We start from the raw sequence: 18,920 nt of genomic DNA, 5'->3' as shown, positions 1-18,920 counted from the left end.
AGCAGACAGAAGAGAGGATTTCTGACATTGAATACAAGGCATTTGAACATTTGCAAACTCTCAAAGAATGGAAATGGAGAGCAAAAATGGATCATTCTCTCAGACAGCTCTGGGATAATTGAAAGAAGGCTAATGTCTGCCTCACTGGAATCCCTGAAAGTGATTAAGTGGCTTCACAAGGCACAGAGGATCTTCTCCATGAAATTATGAAAGAAAATTTTCCAGAAATGTCAACAGATTCTGAAATCCAGATAGCAGACAGTTTCAGAACCCAGCATGATTCAATCTGAATAAGACATCCCCCAGGCATATCATAATTAACTTCACTAGTGTTAATATGAAGGAGAAAATTCTGAAAGAAGCTAGATGCAAGAAATTTATTATCTACAAAGGGAAGAAAATTAGAATGACTGCAGATCTCTCTGCTGAAAACTTTCAAGCCAGAAGAGGGTGGTGATCAACTTTTAATCTCCTAAAGCAAAATAACTTTCAACCCCAGATCCTGTATCCAGCTAAACTGAGTTTCATTTATGATGGAGAAATTAAATACTTTAATGACATACATATGTTGAAGAAATTTGCCATAACCAAAGCAGCTCTCCAGGATACTCTCAGACCTATCCCCAATAATGACCACCTCAATACTTTACCACAAAAATAAACTCACTCAGAAACTTTTGATCAAACTCCAACTTCTACAATGGCGAAACGATTAAAATTGTCCACTGGAATTTTGAAAAACTCGATACTCAAAATTTAACGAGAGCTATCAATATAATGTGAACAGCTTAAAATGCCCTCTAAAGAGGCACAGGTTAGCTGACTGGATACAAAAACCCAGGCCAGATATTTGTTGCATACAAGAGTCACATTGTACCTTAAAAGATAAATATACACTCAGGTTGAAAGGATGGTCGTCCATATTTCAGGCAAATGGTAATCAGAAAAAAGCAGGTGTTGCAATTTTATTTGCTGACACAATAGGCTTAAAACCAACAAAAGTAAAGAAAGATAAGAATGGTCACTACATATTTGTTAAGGGTAATACTCAATATGATGAGATTTCAATTATGAATATTTATGCACCCAACCAGAATGGGCCTCAATTTATAAGAGAAACTCTAACATACATGAGCAACTTGATTTCCTCCAGCTCCATAATAGTCGGAGATTTCAACACTCCTTTGGCAATGCTGGATAGATCCTCCAATAAGAAGCTGAGCAAAGAAATTTTAGATTTAAACCTAACCACCCAACATTTGGATTTTGCAGACATCTACAGAACATTTCATCCTGACAAAACTGAATACACATACTTCTCCTCAGCCAACGGATCATAGTCCAAAATGGATCACATCTTAGGTCACAAGTCTAACCTCAGTAAATTTAAAGGAATAGAAATTATTCCTTGCATCCTCTCGGACCACCATGGAATAAAAGTTGAACTCAGTAACAACAGGAATCTGCATACTCATACAAAAACATGGAAGTTAAATAACCTTATGTTGAATGATAGCTGGGTCAGAGATGAAATTAAGAAGGAAATCACCAAATTTTTGGAACAAAATGACAGTGAAGACACGAATGATCAGAACCTCTGGGATACCACAAAGGCAGTCCTAAGAGGTAAATTTATAGCACTGCAAGCCTTCCTCAAGAAAATGGAAAGAGAGGAAGTTAACAACTTAATGGGACATCTCAAGCAACTAGAAAAGGAAGAATATTCCAACCTCAAACCCAGTAGAAGAAAAGAAATAACCAAAATTAGAGCAGAATTAAATGAAATGGAAACAAAAGAATTATAGAACAGAATAATAAATCAAAAAGTTGGTTTTTTGAAAAGGTCAATAAAATAGATAAACCTTTGGCAAACATCATCAGGAAAAAAAGAGTAAAATCTCTAATCTCATCAATCAGAAATGACAAAGAGGAAATAACAACAGACACCTCAGAAATTTAAAAAATCCTTAATGAATATTACAAGAAACTTTCTTCTCAGAAATATGAAAATCTGAAGGAAATTGACCAATACTTGGAAGCACGTCACCTTCCAAGACTTAGGCAGAATCAAGTGGAAATGTTGAACATGCCAATATCAAGTTCTGAAATAGCATCAAACATACAAGATCTCTCTAAAAAAGAAAAGCCCGGGACCAGATGGCTTCACGTCAGAATTCTACAAACTTTTAAAGAGGAACTACTACCTATATTACTCAACCTGTTCCAAAAACATAGAAAAAGAAGCAAGACTACCCAACACCTTCTATGAAGCAAACATCACTCTGATCCCCAAACCAGGAAAAGACCCAACAAGAAAAGAAAATTATAGACCAATATCACTAATGAATATTGATGCAAAAATATTCAAAAAGATCCTAACAAACAGAATCCAGCAACATATCAAACAAATGATACATCATGACCAAGTCGGTTTTATCCCAGGCTGGTTTAATATACATAAATCCATAAGTATAATTCAGTACATAAACAAGTTAAACAACAAAGACCATATGATTCTCTCCATTGATGCAGAAAAAGCTTTTGATAATATCCAGCATGCCTTCATGATCAGAACACTTAAGAAATTTCGTATAGAAGGGACATTTCTTAAACTGATAGAGTCCATCTATAGCAAACCCACAGCCAATATCGTATTGAATGGAATTAAACTGAAATCATTTATACTCAGATCAGGAACTAGACAAGGCAGCCCATTGTTTCCACTGCTCTTCAACATTGTGATGGAAGTTTTAGCCACCGCAATCAGGGAAGAAAAGGCAATCAAGGGTATCCATATAGGGTCAGAAGAGATCAAACTTTCACTCTTTGCAGATGATCTGATTGTATCTCTGGAAAATAACAGGGATTCTACTACAAAACTCTTAGAAGTGATCAAGGAATATAGCAGCATCTCAGGTCACAAACTCAACATTCATAAATCAGTAGCCTTTATATATAACAACAATAGTCAAGCTAAAAAAACAGTTAAGGACTCTATTCCGTTCACAGTAGTGCCAAAGAACATGAAATATTTGGGAGTTTGTCTAACAAAGATGTTAAAGATCTCTATAAAGAGAACTATGAAACTCTAAGAAAAGAAATAGCTGAAAACGTTAACAAATGGAAAAACATACCATGCTCATGGCTGGGAAGAATCAACATTGTTAAAATGTCCAATATACAAACACAAAACAATATACAATTTTAATGCAATCTCTATTTAAGCCCACTGTCATACTTTAAGGATCTTGAAAAAATAATACTTAGTTTTATACGGAATAAAAAAAAAAAAAACTTGAATAGCCAAGACATTACTCAAAAATGAAACCAAAGCAGGAGGAATTACACTACCAGATCTGAAATTGTACTATAAATCGATTGTGATCAAAACAGTATGGTACTGGCACAAAAACAGAGAAGTAGATATCTAGAATAGAATAGAGAACCAAGAGATGAATCCAGCTACTTATCATTATCTGATCTTTGACAAGCCAATTGAAAACATTCAGTGGGGAAAAGATTCCCAATTTAACAAATGGTGCTGGGTGAACTGGCTGGCAACCTGTAGAAGACTGAAACTGGACCCACACCTTTCACCATTAACTAAGATAGACTCTCACTGGATTAAAGATTTAAACTTAAGACATGAGACTATAAAAAAACTTGAAGAAAGTGCAGGGAAAACCCTTGAAGAAATTGGTCTGGGCGAGTATATTATGAGGAGGACCCCCCGGGCAATTGAAGCAGCTTCAAAAATACACTACGACCTGATCAAACTAAAAAGCTTCTGCACAGTCAAGAACACAGTAAGTAAAGCAAGCAGACAGCCCTCAGAATGGGAGAAGATATTTGCAGGTTATGTCTCCAACAAAGGTTTAATAACCAGAATCCACAGAGAACTCAAATGTATAAGCAAGAGAAGAACAAGTGATCCCATCGCAGGCTGGGCAAGGGACTTGAAGAGAAACTTCTCTGAAGAAGACAGGCATGCGGCCTATAGACATATGAAACAATGCTCATCATCTTTAATCATCAGAGAAATGCAAATCAAAACTACTTTAAGATATCATCTAACTCCAGTAAGATTAGCCCATATCACAAAATCCCAAGACCAGAGATGTTGGCGTGGATGTGGAGATAAAGGAACACTTCTACACTGCTCGTGGGAAAGCAAATTAATACATTCCTTTTGGAAAGATGTTTGGAGAACACTTAGAGATCTAAAAATATACCCAGAAGACCAAAAATCACATTATAACAAACATATTTGCACCAGAATGTTTATTGCAGCCCACTTCACAATTGTTAAGTCATGGTAAAAGCCCAAGTGCCCATCAAACCACGAATGGACTAATAAATTGTGGTATATGTACACCATGGAATATTATGCAGCCTTAAAGAAAGATGGAGACTTTACCTCTTTCATGTTTACATAGATGGAGCTGGAACATATTCTTCTTAGTAAAGTATCTCAAGAATGGAAGAAGTATCCTATGTACTGAGCCCTGCTATGAAACTAATTTTTGGCTTTCACATGAAAGCTATAACCCAGTTTTAACCTAAGAATATGGGGAATGGGGAGGGGAGGGGAAGGAGAGGGGAGGTTTGGCGGAGGGAGGGTGATAGTTGGGATTACACCTGCGGTGCATCTTACAAGGGTACATGTGAAACTTAGTAAATGTAGAATATAATTGTCTTAACACAATAACTAAGAAAATGCCAGGAAGGCTATGTTAACCAGTGTGATGAAAGTGTGTCAAACTGTTTATAAAACCAATGTATGGTGCCCCATAATTGCATTAATGTACACAGCTATGATTCAATATGAATTATTTATATATATATAAAGAATTCAAAGACAAAATCACCAAATTTTGACACATTGAGAAAAGAGGTTGTAGCCCTCCAAGATATAAGAAATATAGTAGAATCCCTCAGTAACAGAATGGAGCAGGCAGAAGAAAGGATTTATGACACTGAAAACAAAGCTTTTGAACACTCCCAAATGCTCAAAGAGGAAGAGGAGGGGAGAACAAAAATGGATAATTCTCTTAGAGAGCTGTGGGATAATTCCAAAAAAGCAAACATTAGCCTTATAGGAATTCCTGAAGGCAATGAGGTCATTTTGAAAGGCCCAAAAGCTCTACTCCAAGGGATAATCAAGGAGAAATTCCCAAACATAGCAAGAGATTCTGAAATTCAGATAGCAGACAGTTTCAGAACCTTAGCACAACTCAACCCAAATAAGACATCCCCCAGGCACATCATAATTAACTTCACTAAAGATAATATGAAGGAGAAAACTCTGAAAGCAGTCAGACATAAGAAAACCATAACCTACAAAGGGAAGAATATTAGAATGACTGCAGATCTCTCTGCTGAAACCTGTCAAGCCAGAAGAGGATGGTCATCAAATTTTAATCTCCTAAAACAAAATAACTTTCACCCCAGGATCCCGTATCCAGCTAAACTGAATTTCATTTATGATGGAGAAATTAAATACTTTAATGACATTCACATGTTGAAGAAATTTGCCATAACTAAACCAGCTCTCCAAGATATTCTCAGAGCCATCCTCCACAATGACCAGCACAATGCTCTAACACCAAAGTAAAGTCACTCAAAAACTTTTGATCAAATCCCAACTTCCACACTGGCAAAAGGATAAAAATGTTCACTGGACTTTCAAAAAACATGATACCCAAAATTCTACCAGGCTTATCAACATTTACAATTAAGGTGAATGGCTTAAATTGTCCTCTAAAGAGGCACAAGTTGGCTGACTGGATACAAAAACTCAGGCCAGATATCTGCTGCATACAAGAATCTCATCTTACCTTAAAAGATAAATATAGACTCAGGGTGAAGGGATGGTCATCTATAATTCAGGCAAATAGAAATCAGCAAAAAATCGGGTGTTGCAATTATTCACAGATACAATAGGCCTTAAACCAACAAATGTAAGGAAAGATAAGGATGGTCATTTCACATTTGTTAAGGGAAACACTCAACATGATGAGATTTCAATTATGAATATTTATGCATCCAACCAAAATGCACCTCAATTTATAGGAGAGACTCTAACTGACATGAGCAACTTGATTTCCTCCAGCACCATAACAGTTGGAGATTTCAACACCTTTTTGGCAGTATTGGGTAGATCCTCCAATAAGAAACGAAGCAAAGAAATTTTAGACTTAAAACCAACCATCAACAATTGGATTTAACGGATATCTACAAAACATTTCATCCCAACAAAACTGAATACACATTCTTCTCATCATCCCATGGAATGAACTCCAAAACTGATTACATCTTAGGTCACAAGTCTAACCTCAGCAAATTTAAAAAAAATAGAAATTATTCCCCATATCTTCTTGGACCATCATGGAATAAAAGTTGAACTCAGTAACAACAGGAATCTGAAAACTCACACAAAGACATGGAAACTAAATAATCTTATGCTGAATGATAGCTGAATGATAGCTGGTCATAGATAAGATTAAGAAAGAAATTACAAAATTTTGGAACAAAACAATAATGAAGACATGAACTACCAGAACCTGTGAGATACTGCAAAGGCAATCCCAAGAGGGAAATTTATGCTGTTACAAGCTTTCTTCACGAGAACAGAAAGAGAGGAAATCAACAACTTAATGGCCTATCTCAAGCAACTGGAAAAGGAAGAACATTCCAACCCTAAACCCAGCAGAAGAAAAGAAATAACCAAAATTAGAGGAGAATTAAATGAAATTGAAAACAAAAGAATGAATCCAAATGTTGGTTTTTTGTAAAGGTCAATAAAATAGATAAACTTTTGACTAACCTAACCATAAATAAAAGAGTAATTTCATCAATCAGAAATGACAGAGATGAGATAACCACAGACTCCACAGAAATTCAACAAGTTCTTAATGAATATTACAAAAAACTCTATTCTCAGAAATATGAAAATCTGAAGAAAATTGACCAATACTTGGAAGCACACCACCTTCCTAGACTTAGCCAGAAAGAATTGGAAATGTTGAACAGGCCTATATCAAGTTCTGAAATAGCATCAACTATACAAAATCTAACCCAAAAGAAAAATCCAGGACCAGATGACTTCACATCAGAATTCTACAAAATCTTTAAAGAGGAACTAGTACCTATATTACATAACCTTTTCCAAACTATAGAAAAAGAAGGAATACTTCCCAACACATTCTATGAAGCAAATATCACACTGATCCCCAAACCAGGAAAAGGCCCAACAAGAAAAGAAAACTATAGACCAATATCACTAATGAATATTGATGCAAAAATATTCAATAAGATCCTAGCAAACAGAATCCAGCAGCACATCAAACAAATTATCCACCACAACCAAGTGGGTTTTATCCCAGGGTCTCAAGGCTGGTTCAATATATATAACTCTATAAATATAATACATTACCCAAACAAATTAAAAAACAAAGACCATATGATTCTCTCAATAGATGCATAAAAAGCTTTTGATAATATCCAGCATCATTTAATGATCAGAACACTTAAGAGATAGGTATAGAAGGGACATTTCTTAAACTGATAGAGGTCATCTACAGCAAACCCATGGCCAATATTATATTGAATGGAGTAAAATTGAAAACATTTCCACTCAGATCAGGAATCAGGCAAGGTTGCCCACTGTCTCCATTGCTTTTTTAACATTGTAATGGAAGTCTTAGCCATTGCAATCAGGCAATCACACTTGATTAAGTGTATCCATATAGGATCAGAGGAAATCAAACTTTCACTCTTCACAGATGATATAATTGTACACCAGGAAAACCCCAGGGACTCAACTACAACTCTTAAAAGTGATCAAGGAATACAGCAGCATCTCAGGCTACAAAATCAATACTCACAAGTCAGTAGCATTCATATATACCAGCAATAGTCAAGCTGAAAAAACAGTCAAGGACTCTATTCTTTTTACAGTAGTGCCAAAGAAAATGAAATATCTGGGAGTGTAGCTAACAAAGGACATGAAAGAGCTCTATAAAGAGAACTATGAAACTCTGAGAAAAGAAATAGCTGAAGATGTTAACAAATGGGAAAACACACCATGCTCAAGGCTGGGAAGAATCAACATTGTTAAAATGTCCATACTACCCAAAGCAATCTACATATTTAATGCAATCCCATTAAACCACCTCTATCATACTTTAAACATCTGGAAAAACTAGTACTTAATTTTATATGGAAACAGAAAAAAACCTTGAATAGCCAAGACATTACTCAGAAATAAAAACAAATCAGGTGGAATCACGCTACCAGACTTCAGACTATACTATAAATCGATAGTGATCAAAACAGCATGGTACTGGCACAAAAACAGAGTGGTAGATGTATGGAACAGAATTAAGAACGAAAAGATGGATCCAGACACTTTTCATCATTTGATCTTTGATAAGCCTATCAAAAATATGAATTGGTGGAAAGACTCCCTATTTAACAAATGGTGCTGGGTAAATTGTCTGGCGACTTGTAGAAGACTGAAACTGGACCCACACCTTTCATCTCTAACAAAAATGGACTGTCACTGGATAAAAGACTAAAACTTAAGACATTAAACTATGAAGATTCTTGGAGAGAGTGCAGGGGTAACACTTGAAGAAATTGGCCTGGGAGAATACTTTATGAGGAGCACCCCCTGGGCAATTGAAGCAATATCAAAAATACATTACTGGGATCTGATCAAACTAAAAAGCTTCTGCACTGCCAAGAACACAGTAAGTAAAGCAAGTAGACAGCCTTCAGAATGGGAGAGGATATTTGCAGGTTATGTTTCTGACAAAGGTCTAATAATCAGAATCCACAGAGAACTCAAACTTATTAATAAGAAAAGAACAAGTTATCCCATTTCATGTGGGCAAGAGACCTGAACAGAAGCTTCTCTGAAGAAGACAGGTGTATGATCTACAGGGACATGAAAAAATGCTCATCATCTTTAATCATCAGAGAAATGCAAATCAAAACCACTTTGATGTATCATCTAACTCCAGCAAGAGTAGCCCACATCACAAAATCCCAAAACTACAGATGTTGGCATGGATATGGAGAAATGGGGACACTTTTGCACTCTGGTGGGAATGCAAGCTGATATGTTCCTTTTGGAAAGAAGTTTGGAGAACACTCAGGGATCTAAAAATAAACCTGTCATTTGATCCTGCAATTCCTCTACTAGGAGTATGTCCCAAAGACCAAAAATCACTTTGCAACAAAGACATTTGCACCAGATTATTCATTTCAGCTCAATTCATAATTGCCAAGTCATGGAAGAAGCCCAAGTGCCCATCGGCCCATGAATATGGTATATGTATGCTATGGAATACTATGCAGCCTTAAAAAAAGATGGAGCCTTTACTTCTTTTATGTTTACATGGATGGAGCTGGAACATATTCTCCTTAGTAAAGTATCTCAAGAATAGAAGAAAAAGTATCCAATGTACTCAGTACTTTTATAAAACCCATTTATATTAACTCACACTTTCTTATGAAATAAAGATCACAAGTATAGCCCAGGATGAAGGAGAGAAATGGAGGGGGAACAGAGGAGTGGGGGAAGGTTTGATAGAGGGAGGATAAACGGTGGGACCACACCTATGGAGCATATTGGAAGGGTACAAGTCAAATCTATCAAGTATTGAACATAAATGTCTTAACATAATAATCAAGTAAATGAAGCAAAAGCTATATTAATTAGTTTAATGTAAGCACCTCAAATTGTATAAAAAAAATTAACACATTGTACCCCACATATGCATAAATGTATTCATGATCTATGGGTATATGACTTTATAAAAGGATAAAAACTAAAATAAAAATAAACAAGTGTCAGAACAGAAATCATCTCAAAACTTGTCTTTCTCTGCTGTCACAACATAAAGACAAACCATCTCTACACTGTAGTGTTACGTATGGTGAAAATGGATTATTTCTGATGATAGCAGGTGTTGAGCAGAAGGGTTAGAAAAAATGAAGTGCTGAAATGCAGCCCCAAACTGAATATTCATCAAAAAAAGCTAATGATGTCTGCTTAGTAGTCCAGCCCTGGCATTATTCGGTACAGATTAATGAAAGCTGGTCAATGAATTGCAGATGTCTACTGCAACTAACTAGACAAAATAATGAGAGAGCCTATGATTAAGTGACCACAATTGGTCAATAGAAACAAATCAATCTTCTTTCAGGACAACCCTTGACCACATGTCATATAAGCAATGCTGCTCAAATTGTAGAAGATGTACTTAGAAATTTTATTATCCACCCTATTCACCAGACCTTGCACCAACTGACTATCACTCCTTCCAGGCTTTGGATCACTTCTTTCAAGGAAAAGTATTCAATTCTCAACAAGTTGTAGAAAGTGGTTTTCATTTCATTACCATGATTCATCACCAGTACTAACATGGCCCAAACATCTCTTGCCTCACCAAAAGGTCTTGGCAAACATTGACTCTCCTTTGCTTTTGTTCATTGATGAGCTCCTTCGGGTTCATTTTTGCACACACCAAGATTTTCAGTTAAGGTTTTTCTAACAATGTTTACGTGATCTACTATGCTTCTCACAGCCAGCTAGCAATTTTGATGCACAATTCAATGAATTTTTTTCAATGTTTTCATCAATTCTGCTTGTTACTGACTGCTCTGACCTCTCTTCATCAGTGACACTTTCTTTCCCATCAGAAAAACGTTTATTCCATTTATACACTGCCATTTTCTTCATGGAATTATCTCTATAAACTTGGACTAACATGTCCCTGATTTCACGTTCTCTCTTGCTAAGTTTAACAAGAAATATAACATTTGTTTATTGCTCTAATTCAAGCTCCAACATTCTCATGATGGCACACAAAAACACGCAACAACAATAATAAATGTCATTCAGAAAGATACAGCCACACATCCATATGAACAGTGTCTGAAATCCTGGCATACCAAGGCTATGAAACCTTACCAAGTTGTTTGCACAATGCTGCCAATGTAAGTGCATTGTGTTGAGTTTTCAAACTTAATTGTCAGACCTAATTAACAGTACAGTCAACTGGCTTTCAGCAAGGGTGCCAAGAACATGGAATAGAGAAAGGTGGTTCTTTAATAAATGGTATTATGAAAACTGGATATCCACTTGCAGAAGCTAGACTTCTACATTTCACCATATACAAAAATCAATTCAAAGTGGATTAAAGGCTTATTAAATATAAAATTGGAAATGACAAAACTAGAAGAAAATATAAGAGAAATGCTTCATGACCTTTGTTGGGCAAGGATTTTTTTTGGGGGGGGGGGGTAAAATCCCAAAAGCAAAGCAACAAAAGCAAAAATCCAGTAATAGTACTAGTGGAATTTCATCAAACTGAAAGGAGTTCATATCCAAAATATGTAAGGAACTCAATAAGAAAAAAAATTAAAAACTGGTGAAAAAATCTGAATTCACATCTCTCCAAAGAAGATATACAAATGATATATAAAAAAATGCTTAACAGGTCTAATCAGGGAAATGCAAATCAAAACCACAATTCAGCCAGGCACAGTGACTGTCACCTGTAATCCTAGCACTCTGGGAGGGTGAGTTGGGACGATTGCTTGACCTGAGGAGTTCAAGACCAACCTGAGTAAGATGAGACCTCCATCTCTACTACAAAGAAAAAAATTAGCCAGGCATTGTGGCTGACACCTGCAGTCCTAGCTACTTGAGTTGCTGAGGCAAGAGGATGGCTTGAGCTCAGGAGTTTGAAGTTGCTGTGAGCTAGACTATTGTTACTACACTCTAGCCTGGGCAACAGAGTAAGACTCTAATGCAAAACAAACAAACAAACAAACAAACAAAATAACACAAAACAAACAAACAAAAAAAACAGAATGAGACAGCACCTCATTCCGGTTTAAATGGCTATTATCAAAAAATCCAAAAAATAACAAACACTGTCACAGATAAAGGGAAAACAGAACTCTTAAACAATCTTGATGGATAGTCGCCATAGAAAACAGTATGAAGTTTTCCCAAAAAATAAAACTATATGAGCCACTAATCCAACTACTGGGTATATATCCAAAGGGAATGAAATCAGTTTGTCAAAAAGATATCTACACTCCATGTTTATTGTAGCAGTGTTCACAGCAGGCAAGATATGGAATCAACCAAAGTTCCATCAATACATGAATGGATAAGGAAAATGCAGTACACACGTACACCGTGAAATACCATTCATCCATAAAAAGGAAGAAAATTCTATTTTGACAAGGATGAGCCTTGAGGAATTACGTTAAGTGAAATAAGATAGACACAGTAAGACAAATAAGGGATGATATTACTCATTTGTAGAATCTAAACAAGTTGGTCTCAGAGATGTATAGGGGGGATAGATGTGTAGAAGGGGATGTGGGCAAAGTTGGTCAATGGGTACAAAGTCTCAGGAAGGAGGAATAAGTCTAGTGTTCTATTGCACAGTAGGGTGACTATAGTTAAAACATGGTATTATATATCTCAAAAGAGCTAGAACTAGAGAAGATTTTGAGTTTTCTCACCACAAAGAAATAATAAATGTATAAGGCGATGGGTATGCTAATTACATTGTTTTGATTATTACACAATATATGAATGTGTAATATCGCGTATTACCCCATAAATATGTACAATTATTATGTGTCAGTTAAAAACAAAGTCCTAGTACCACATTAAACAAGTAAAAAGAGAGAAAAGAAGAGGAGAAAAGAGGTTTTTTTTTTAAAAAAAGTGTTCCAGGAAGTAAGGTTCTGAAGGCCTTGGCAGTGGGGAAAACAGGGAAAAGCTAATTGTTATGACAATTGTGCCTTCTTGCTTCTGATTGCTTTAAGCAACTGTATATGTGAGTCTGAATTTTCATGAACTGTTGACCCAACTAAGCACAAAGAGAAACAGTGAGACTGTCGTGTTGCCGTGGATCAAGGGTAGCACTCTCAGGTGGCTCACTGGCAGCCTCCAGGAAGCTTTAAAAATTACTGCTTTTTAATTTAAGTCCCATTTATTTAGTTTTGTTGTTGCTGTAATTGCCATTGGGGGATAAAACTTACCTATCATGTACAACATACACTCCTCTGGTGACAAGCACGATGAAAGCACAGACTTTAGCAATATGCAATTCATCCATGTTGACCCCCTACCCCCTCTACGCCCTTCATATTTTGAAAAAAAGATATTGCTGCCTGGGTCCCACCCTCCAAGAGATTCTGAATTAATTGGTCTGAAGTGCATCCTGGGCATAAATATTTTTAATTTTATCCAGGTAATTCTAATAGGCAACCGAAGTTGAGGAACAGTGGTTAGGCTTCCTTTTATAGTTATTCTGCTACCTGTGTCCTTGAGAATTTCAAATAAATTTCTCTGCAGCTCAGTTTCCCCATGAATAAATCAAGGCAATTGAACAGATTATGTTTGTTTCACTCAGATCCTACATATAAATTCTATGCCTGTGAATATTATAGTTGGTATAACAATTAGATAAATTCTAAAACTGGAAAGAGTGTATAACTGGAATGTAATAAGTGCTCAATATGTTTTTTTATTAAATAAATGAATGAATGCTTCATAAAACCACATGACTACTGGGAATGCAATTTAAATCTCTAAGCTCCATGATCTGAGTTGCCTCAAATGAATTTTAACTCTACTCAATAAGTATGTGTGCACAGGTGTGCACATGTGCGCACACACACACATCCAATAGTTACCAATTAAGAGTATAAAATGCAATTGTTTTTTTTTTACAGAATGGGTTTCTTTCAGTAATATTGGTTGTATGGTGATTTACTAAAAATATACCCTATTTACAACTGATTCTCAGTATAAAATTGGAGTGAATTCGCCATAGGAATGATACTTCCTTCATAAGCTGCAAATTGGAGAATGGAAAGAACATCTGAAAGTGACCAGCTTTGGAGCCTGTTCACCATCATGGCCCATGTTAGAATCTCAAGTTTCTCGTCTCACAACCCACTTTTCTCTCCAGTATTCCCTGTGATTTTGCAATTAGAGCAAGATTATAGTCATAAATAATATTTATTGAGCATTTAGGATTTTTCACCTATAATCTTTAGTGTTTTTTCATCATCCTGTGGTAGAGCAGATATTTATGTTCATCTTCACTTTGTACCTGAAGTTCACTTTGATTCAGCAATTTGCAAGGCTGGAATTTGCACTTCAGCATATCTGGCTGCAAAGTTTATTCCCTCAAAGAATATTATATTCAAACAAATTAAAAAAAAAAAACCCAAGTCCCCTAACTTTAGGATTTAAGTTGCATAAAGTGAGGTTGCCTACTTATTAATTTCATCAAGTTTGAAGTCTGTGTTAGAAAATTTTTAAAGGAGAATTTAAAGGTAGAATGTAAGGCCCTTGCTCAGATAGAGAATTTCTATCAGGGGGCTGTGAAACTGCAAACTGAGATTGAGAAATTTATAAAACACAATAAACATGAAACACCTGCCAAGGAAGGCAGCAATGATAAGGAATAAAGAGGTTACTGATAAGTTTCGCCTCAGTCCAGAAAATGGAAAATTCCATTACCTTCTGGCAATTTCCAAGGCCATTCTTACAGGGGGAGAAGGCTCCATCACAGACCTTCTAAGCATCTTTGATAATCCTCCAGCAGACATCTCTGCCTGGAGTTTATCTGCTTCCCTCATCACCCTCAGAGCCTCTGGAAGCTGGTAAGAGGCTGTTAAGGTTAATATTTGCAAGGGGTGTTTATTTGCCCATTTCCTGAACTTCAGACTAGGAAACAGTTAGGAAACTGAAAATCTACTGTGAAGTCAATTTCCTCTTCTGCCCAGGAATCAGAAAGATTCCTCTCCCCAAACTTCCTGTTCTTCATTTCTTGCTGGAACATGTTATAAGAACATCCTGTTGAACAGGTTAAGCACTGGGTTTCTGCTTTGCAAGCAATCCTACAAGATGGCCCTTAGAGTCTCCTCTTAGACTATGTTTGCAAACCTGACATAATTCTTTGTTGCAATCTCTAAAATCTCCTTTAACTTCCAAAGGTGTTTATCATCTTGGTATTGTTATTGTCATTGCTATTAGTGTCATCATGGCTAAGCCCATGACATGACGGCCCTCTGACTTTAATGAAAGTTTCAAATATTATAAATATAGCTTATAGCAGTTCACAAACCACTTTAATTCTATCTTCTGATTTTAGGTACACAACAGCCATGAGAAATAGGCAAAGGAGGGGTTATTATCTCATTTTATAAATAAGTAACTCAAGACTCAGAAAGGCAGGAACTAACCAAATGGTCTATATCACGGCCTGGTAAAGGAAAATATTAACCTAATCTGGGTTTCAAATTTTTCCATTTGAAGACCTCTACCCTTTCTTTCTTTTTTTTTTTTTGCAGTTTTTGGCCGGGGTTGGGTTTGAACCCGCCACCTCCAGCATATGGGGCCGGCGCCCTACCCCTTTGAGCCATAGGTGCTGCCCAGCCTCTACCCTTTCTTTACATTTTAATTATTTACTTGACCATTTCTTCATTTGTCCATTCACTTATTTGTTTGATGCAATTATAGATGCTAGAATTTCAGGGCAATAAAACTCTGAGGATGCAAAGCTAATTTAGGAAGCCTCCTCAGCTGAGTTGTCTCCTAAAAGATGAGGCAATCTGTTATTCGGAAGTTCTTGACCTCTTTTGTTTTTGTTTATTTTAGCAGTTAGGACAACTGGGCAATGACAATTGATAATAGAAAAATTCCTCAGTAATTGACTTATTATTTTAAAAAATTGACCTTGAGCTCATAAAACTTATTTAAACAGCTAACTACACACAAATATAATAAATATAAGAGAAAACATTCTGTCTTATAAAATTTTTTTTAATATGAATGTTAACTAGTCATGAACCAGTCAGTACTAATTTAATATGGTGAAAATGGAGTAACCCAAACACATTTGAATGACAAGAATTCAAAATAAGGTTATTTTGCAGACATAGCAAATTTTCAAATGACTACCTTACTATAAGATTAGTCCTGTTGCACAAGTTATAATACAGGCCATAACACTATTAAGAGCAAATACATACTGAGCATTTACTGAGTACCTGACATAGTGACTGTTGTATTATTCCTTAATGTATTGAATGTCATCAATTGATATCTGAGAAGGGCATTATAATTATCATTTTGTAGAGGAGAAAACTGAGGCTCAGCATAGCTAAGTAATTGATCCAAGATTGCACTGTTTAAAAGGATGAAGCTGAGATCTGAGCTGAGCTCTGCCTGGCTCCAAAGTTCATGTTCTTGGTAACATTCTACACTGTGGGTTGAGGGCTAGCACAGTAGAAGACCTGAATTCAACATTATACTGGATGGGACAAAAGATTAGATTTCTCTGGCCTGAGCAGTAGCCATAGTTTTCTTACCTTTAGGTCTGGCTTTTGTATGGCTCTATTTATGATATACTCCTCATCTGCAATGAGAGGGTGGTCAGGAGTAAGACCAAACGCGCTGTTAAATGATGACAGGCAGATCCACTTTACCTTTTTCCAAGAGTAAGTTTTGAATTCATCCTGAGGAAATAGATACCAAAACCTCCATGAAGTTCAAAGAAATCATCAGGCTAAGTCATCAGTCATTCAATCTAAAAAATATCATTTGAATACAATTCTGTAAGCATTTGGAGTTGGTAAACATTCTAGACAGAATTACATGCCTTTGAAAGATAGCAGATATTAAAGCCTTCATGGGAAAAGCCTTGTCATCATTTATTGAGAAATCTGAATATGAATATGAGGCACTGACACATAGAACAAAACTCAAGAGTCAGGAGGAGGCACATTCTCAGATAAGAGGTAGTTTATGCAGTTACCTCCCAGCCCACGGCCAGATGCACAATTGCATCTGGGCAAAAAAAAAAAGCATTCCAAGGGCATGCATGTATCTTGGAGGATGAAGAAACCAAGTCAATAAAACTATTCCTATTAAAGGCTTCATTTAAATGTCACCTCTTCCAGAAGAATCTCTTAAATACCCTATCTCCAGGAAAAAATAAAATCAAACAAAACAGCTCTGCCATTTTACTATTATTTACTATAACTCTGAAAGATTTTAACTGTCCACCTTTTGCACTCCTCATCATTCTCAAGACTAGACTACCTTGAAAATAGATGTCAAAGTTTTATTATTCCTTAGCTCCCTGTTGGTGTGGAGGCTGAGACCTGCGCAATGAGAGTCTGATGAATGGATGAAAGAGATTGAAGGCATGGACTGAGTGTGCCCAAGTTAACTGTGAAAATGCTAGCACACGTGGAATTGAAGAAGGTACCTTATTGCATGACCCTAGTCGAAACTGCTTCCCTTTGCAGTGCCCTGATGACTTCATCCTGAAATTAAACTAGAGGGAGCAGTTCTGGATTGAGGAACAGATACCGCAATGGTCCCTTAGATACTGATATGATAATAACAGTAGTCACTATCTGAATGGGCAAATTCTAAACGTAAAACCTACTTGGATGTCTGATAAACCTCAGGAGCTAAGAAGGATATCAAGGGAGGTTAAGCCCAGGAATAATCTGATGCCTGGAATCTATGTCAGAACTAGGACTTGTCCCCACCACCACATCCACATTTTCAATGAACAGTATCCTAGCTGATTCTTCAAGAGGCAGTCAGGAGAAAATATAGTCCTTGTAGCTACTCCCTAACATTGATTCTCGAGAGAAGCCCACCTCCATGACTTCGCTCCCACTGCTACCTTAGCCTGGAATACACATCCTCCTCTCCTCTCCCTAAGCCTTCACATGGCTGGATCCTACTGTCCTTTGGGGGTCAGCTCAAAATCCACACCCTGGGAACCTCTCTAATTTCCATGGAATTAGAGGTATCCTCACCTCTAAACCACCAAGGTACTCGAGATTCTTACCACATTCTACCCTTCACCTATCCACCTTCTCACTTCTCTTGGACTGTGGGTAAGGGCTGAATTCCAAGTATGTCTGTGCTCCAGCCAGGCCTAGAACAGATTCTGAGAGAGAGAAAGAGATAGAGATGAGAGAGAAAGAGATGGGGAGGAGCAAGGAACAAAGGAACAGGGGAGCAAAGAGAGGGAGGGAACATTCTCACTAGAAATTTGAAAGGTAATGAATTAATTTTAAAAACCAATGAAATTGGCTATTACCATATGGATTCAAAAAAGAACTAAATCAAATCACATTTGCAAGGAGTTACCTTCAGAGCCTTAAGAGTGACTGAAGATGGCTAAATTTCCATTAACTGAGCCACTGATCTGGTGGACATGTTCTAGGAATAGTAGACAACCAACTTTCTGGAACACACCTTAACATGGCTCAGCACACTGACATAGTTTAGCGTAGCTTTGTCTTTGACCTTATCTAAGGGGACTTTGTTATGAAAAGAACACTGAGTATTTAACAATAACCTTAATAATAACTTAATCTTTATTTAGCAGATGCAATGTTTTAGACACATAGTAGTGCATATGTATTATTTTATTTAATGTCAAAAAACCCACAAGGTAGTTACTGTTCATTATCCTCTCATTTAATAGGTAAGGAAGCAAAAACACAGTTGGTACATATTAGAGCAGGAATCTTGCAGCCCCCTCTACTGCTCATTCCTTCCAGAGTCCCCGCTCACCTTCTGTCCTAGTCTACGTTTTATTAAAAAAATACAATTTGACTGCTATTTTTGTATCAAGCCTGTACTGGGACTTTCATATCAAGCCTGATCTGAGACATCCAAAGAACAAAGTTTCAATGAAAAATTTGGTAATAAAACACATAATGTGTAGGTAGATTAGAACACAACATATAAAAGAGCCATCCCGAGACCGGAAATCTCTGGCCACCAGGTAATGACAATTAGAAAGACACCTACTTTTAATTCTCTTAAGTGAGTTAAA

At 36.5% G+C, this 18,920-nt stretch overlaps 1 protein-coding gene across 6 annotated transcripts in view; it reads right to left on the bottom strand.

Moving 5' to 3' along the window:
* The window catches only part of ATP13A4 (ATPase 13A4), a 189,881-nt gene that overhangs the window by 113,754 nt on the left and 57,207 nt on the right, over positions 1–18,920 (bottom strand). For 4 of the 6 annotated variants that reach the window (XM_053564731.1, XM_053564732.1, XM_053564735.1 and 1 more), the window contains one exon: positions 16,423–16,569. The exons of the other annotated variants lie outside the window; for them this stretch is intronic. In XM_053564731.1, the coding sequence (XP_053420706.1) occupies positions 16,423–16,569 (147 nt within the window). The remainder of the gene's footprint in view (positions 1–16,422; positions 16,570–18,920) is intronic. 6 annotated transcript variants of the gene reach the window in all.

Source organism: Nycticebus coucang, chromosome 16 (assembly GCF_027406575.1).
Source record: "Nycticebus coucang isolate mNycCou1 chromosome 16, mNycCou1.pri, whole genome shotgun sequence".
Classification (NCBI taxonomy): domain Eukaryota; kingdom Metazoa; phylum Chordata; class Mammalia; order Primates; family Lorisidae; genus Nycticebus; species Nycticebus coucang.
This window is presented reverse-complemented; position numbering and strand designations above follow the sequence as displayed.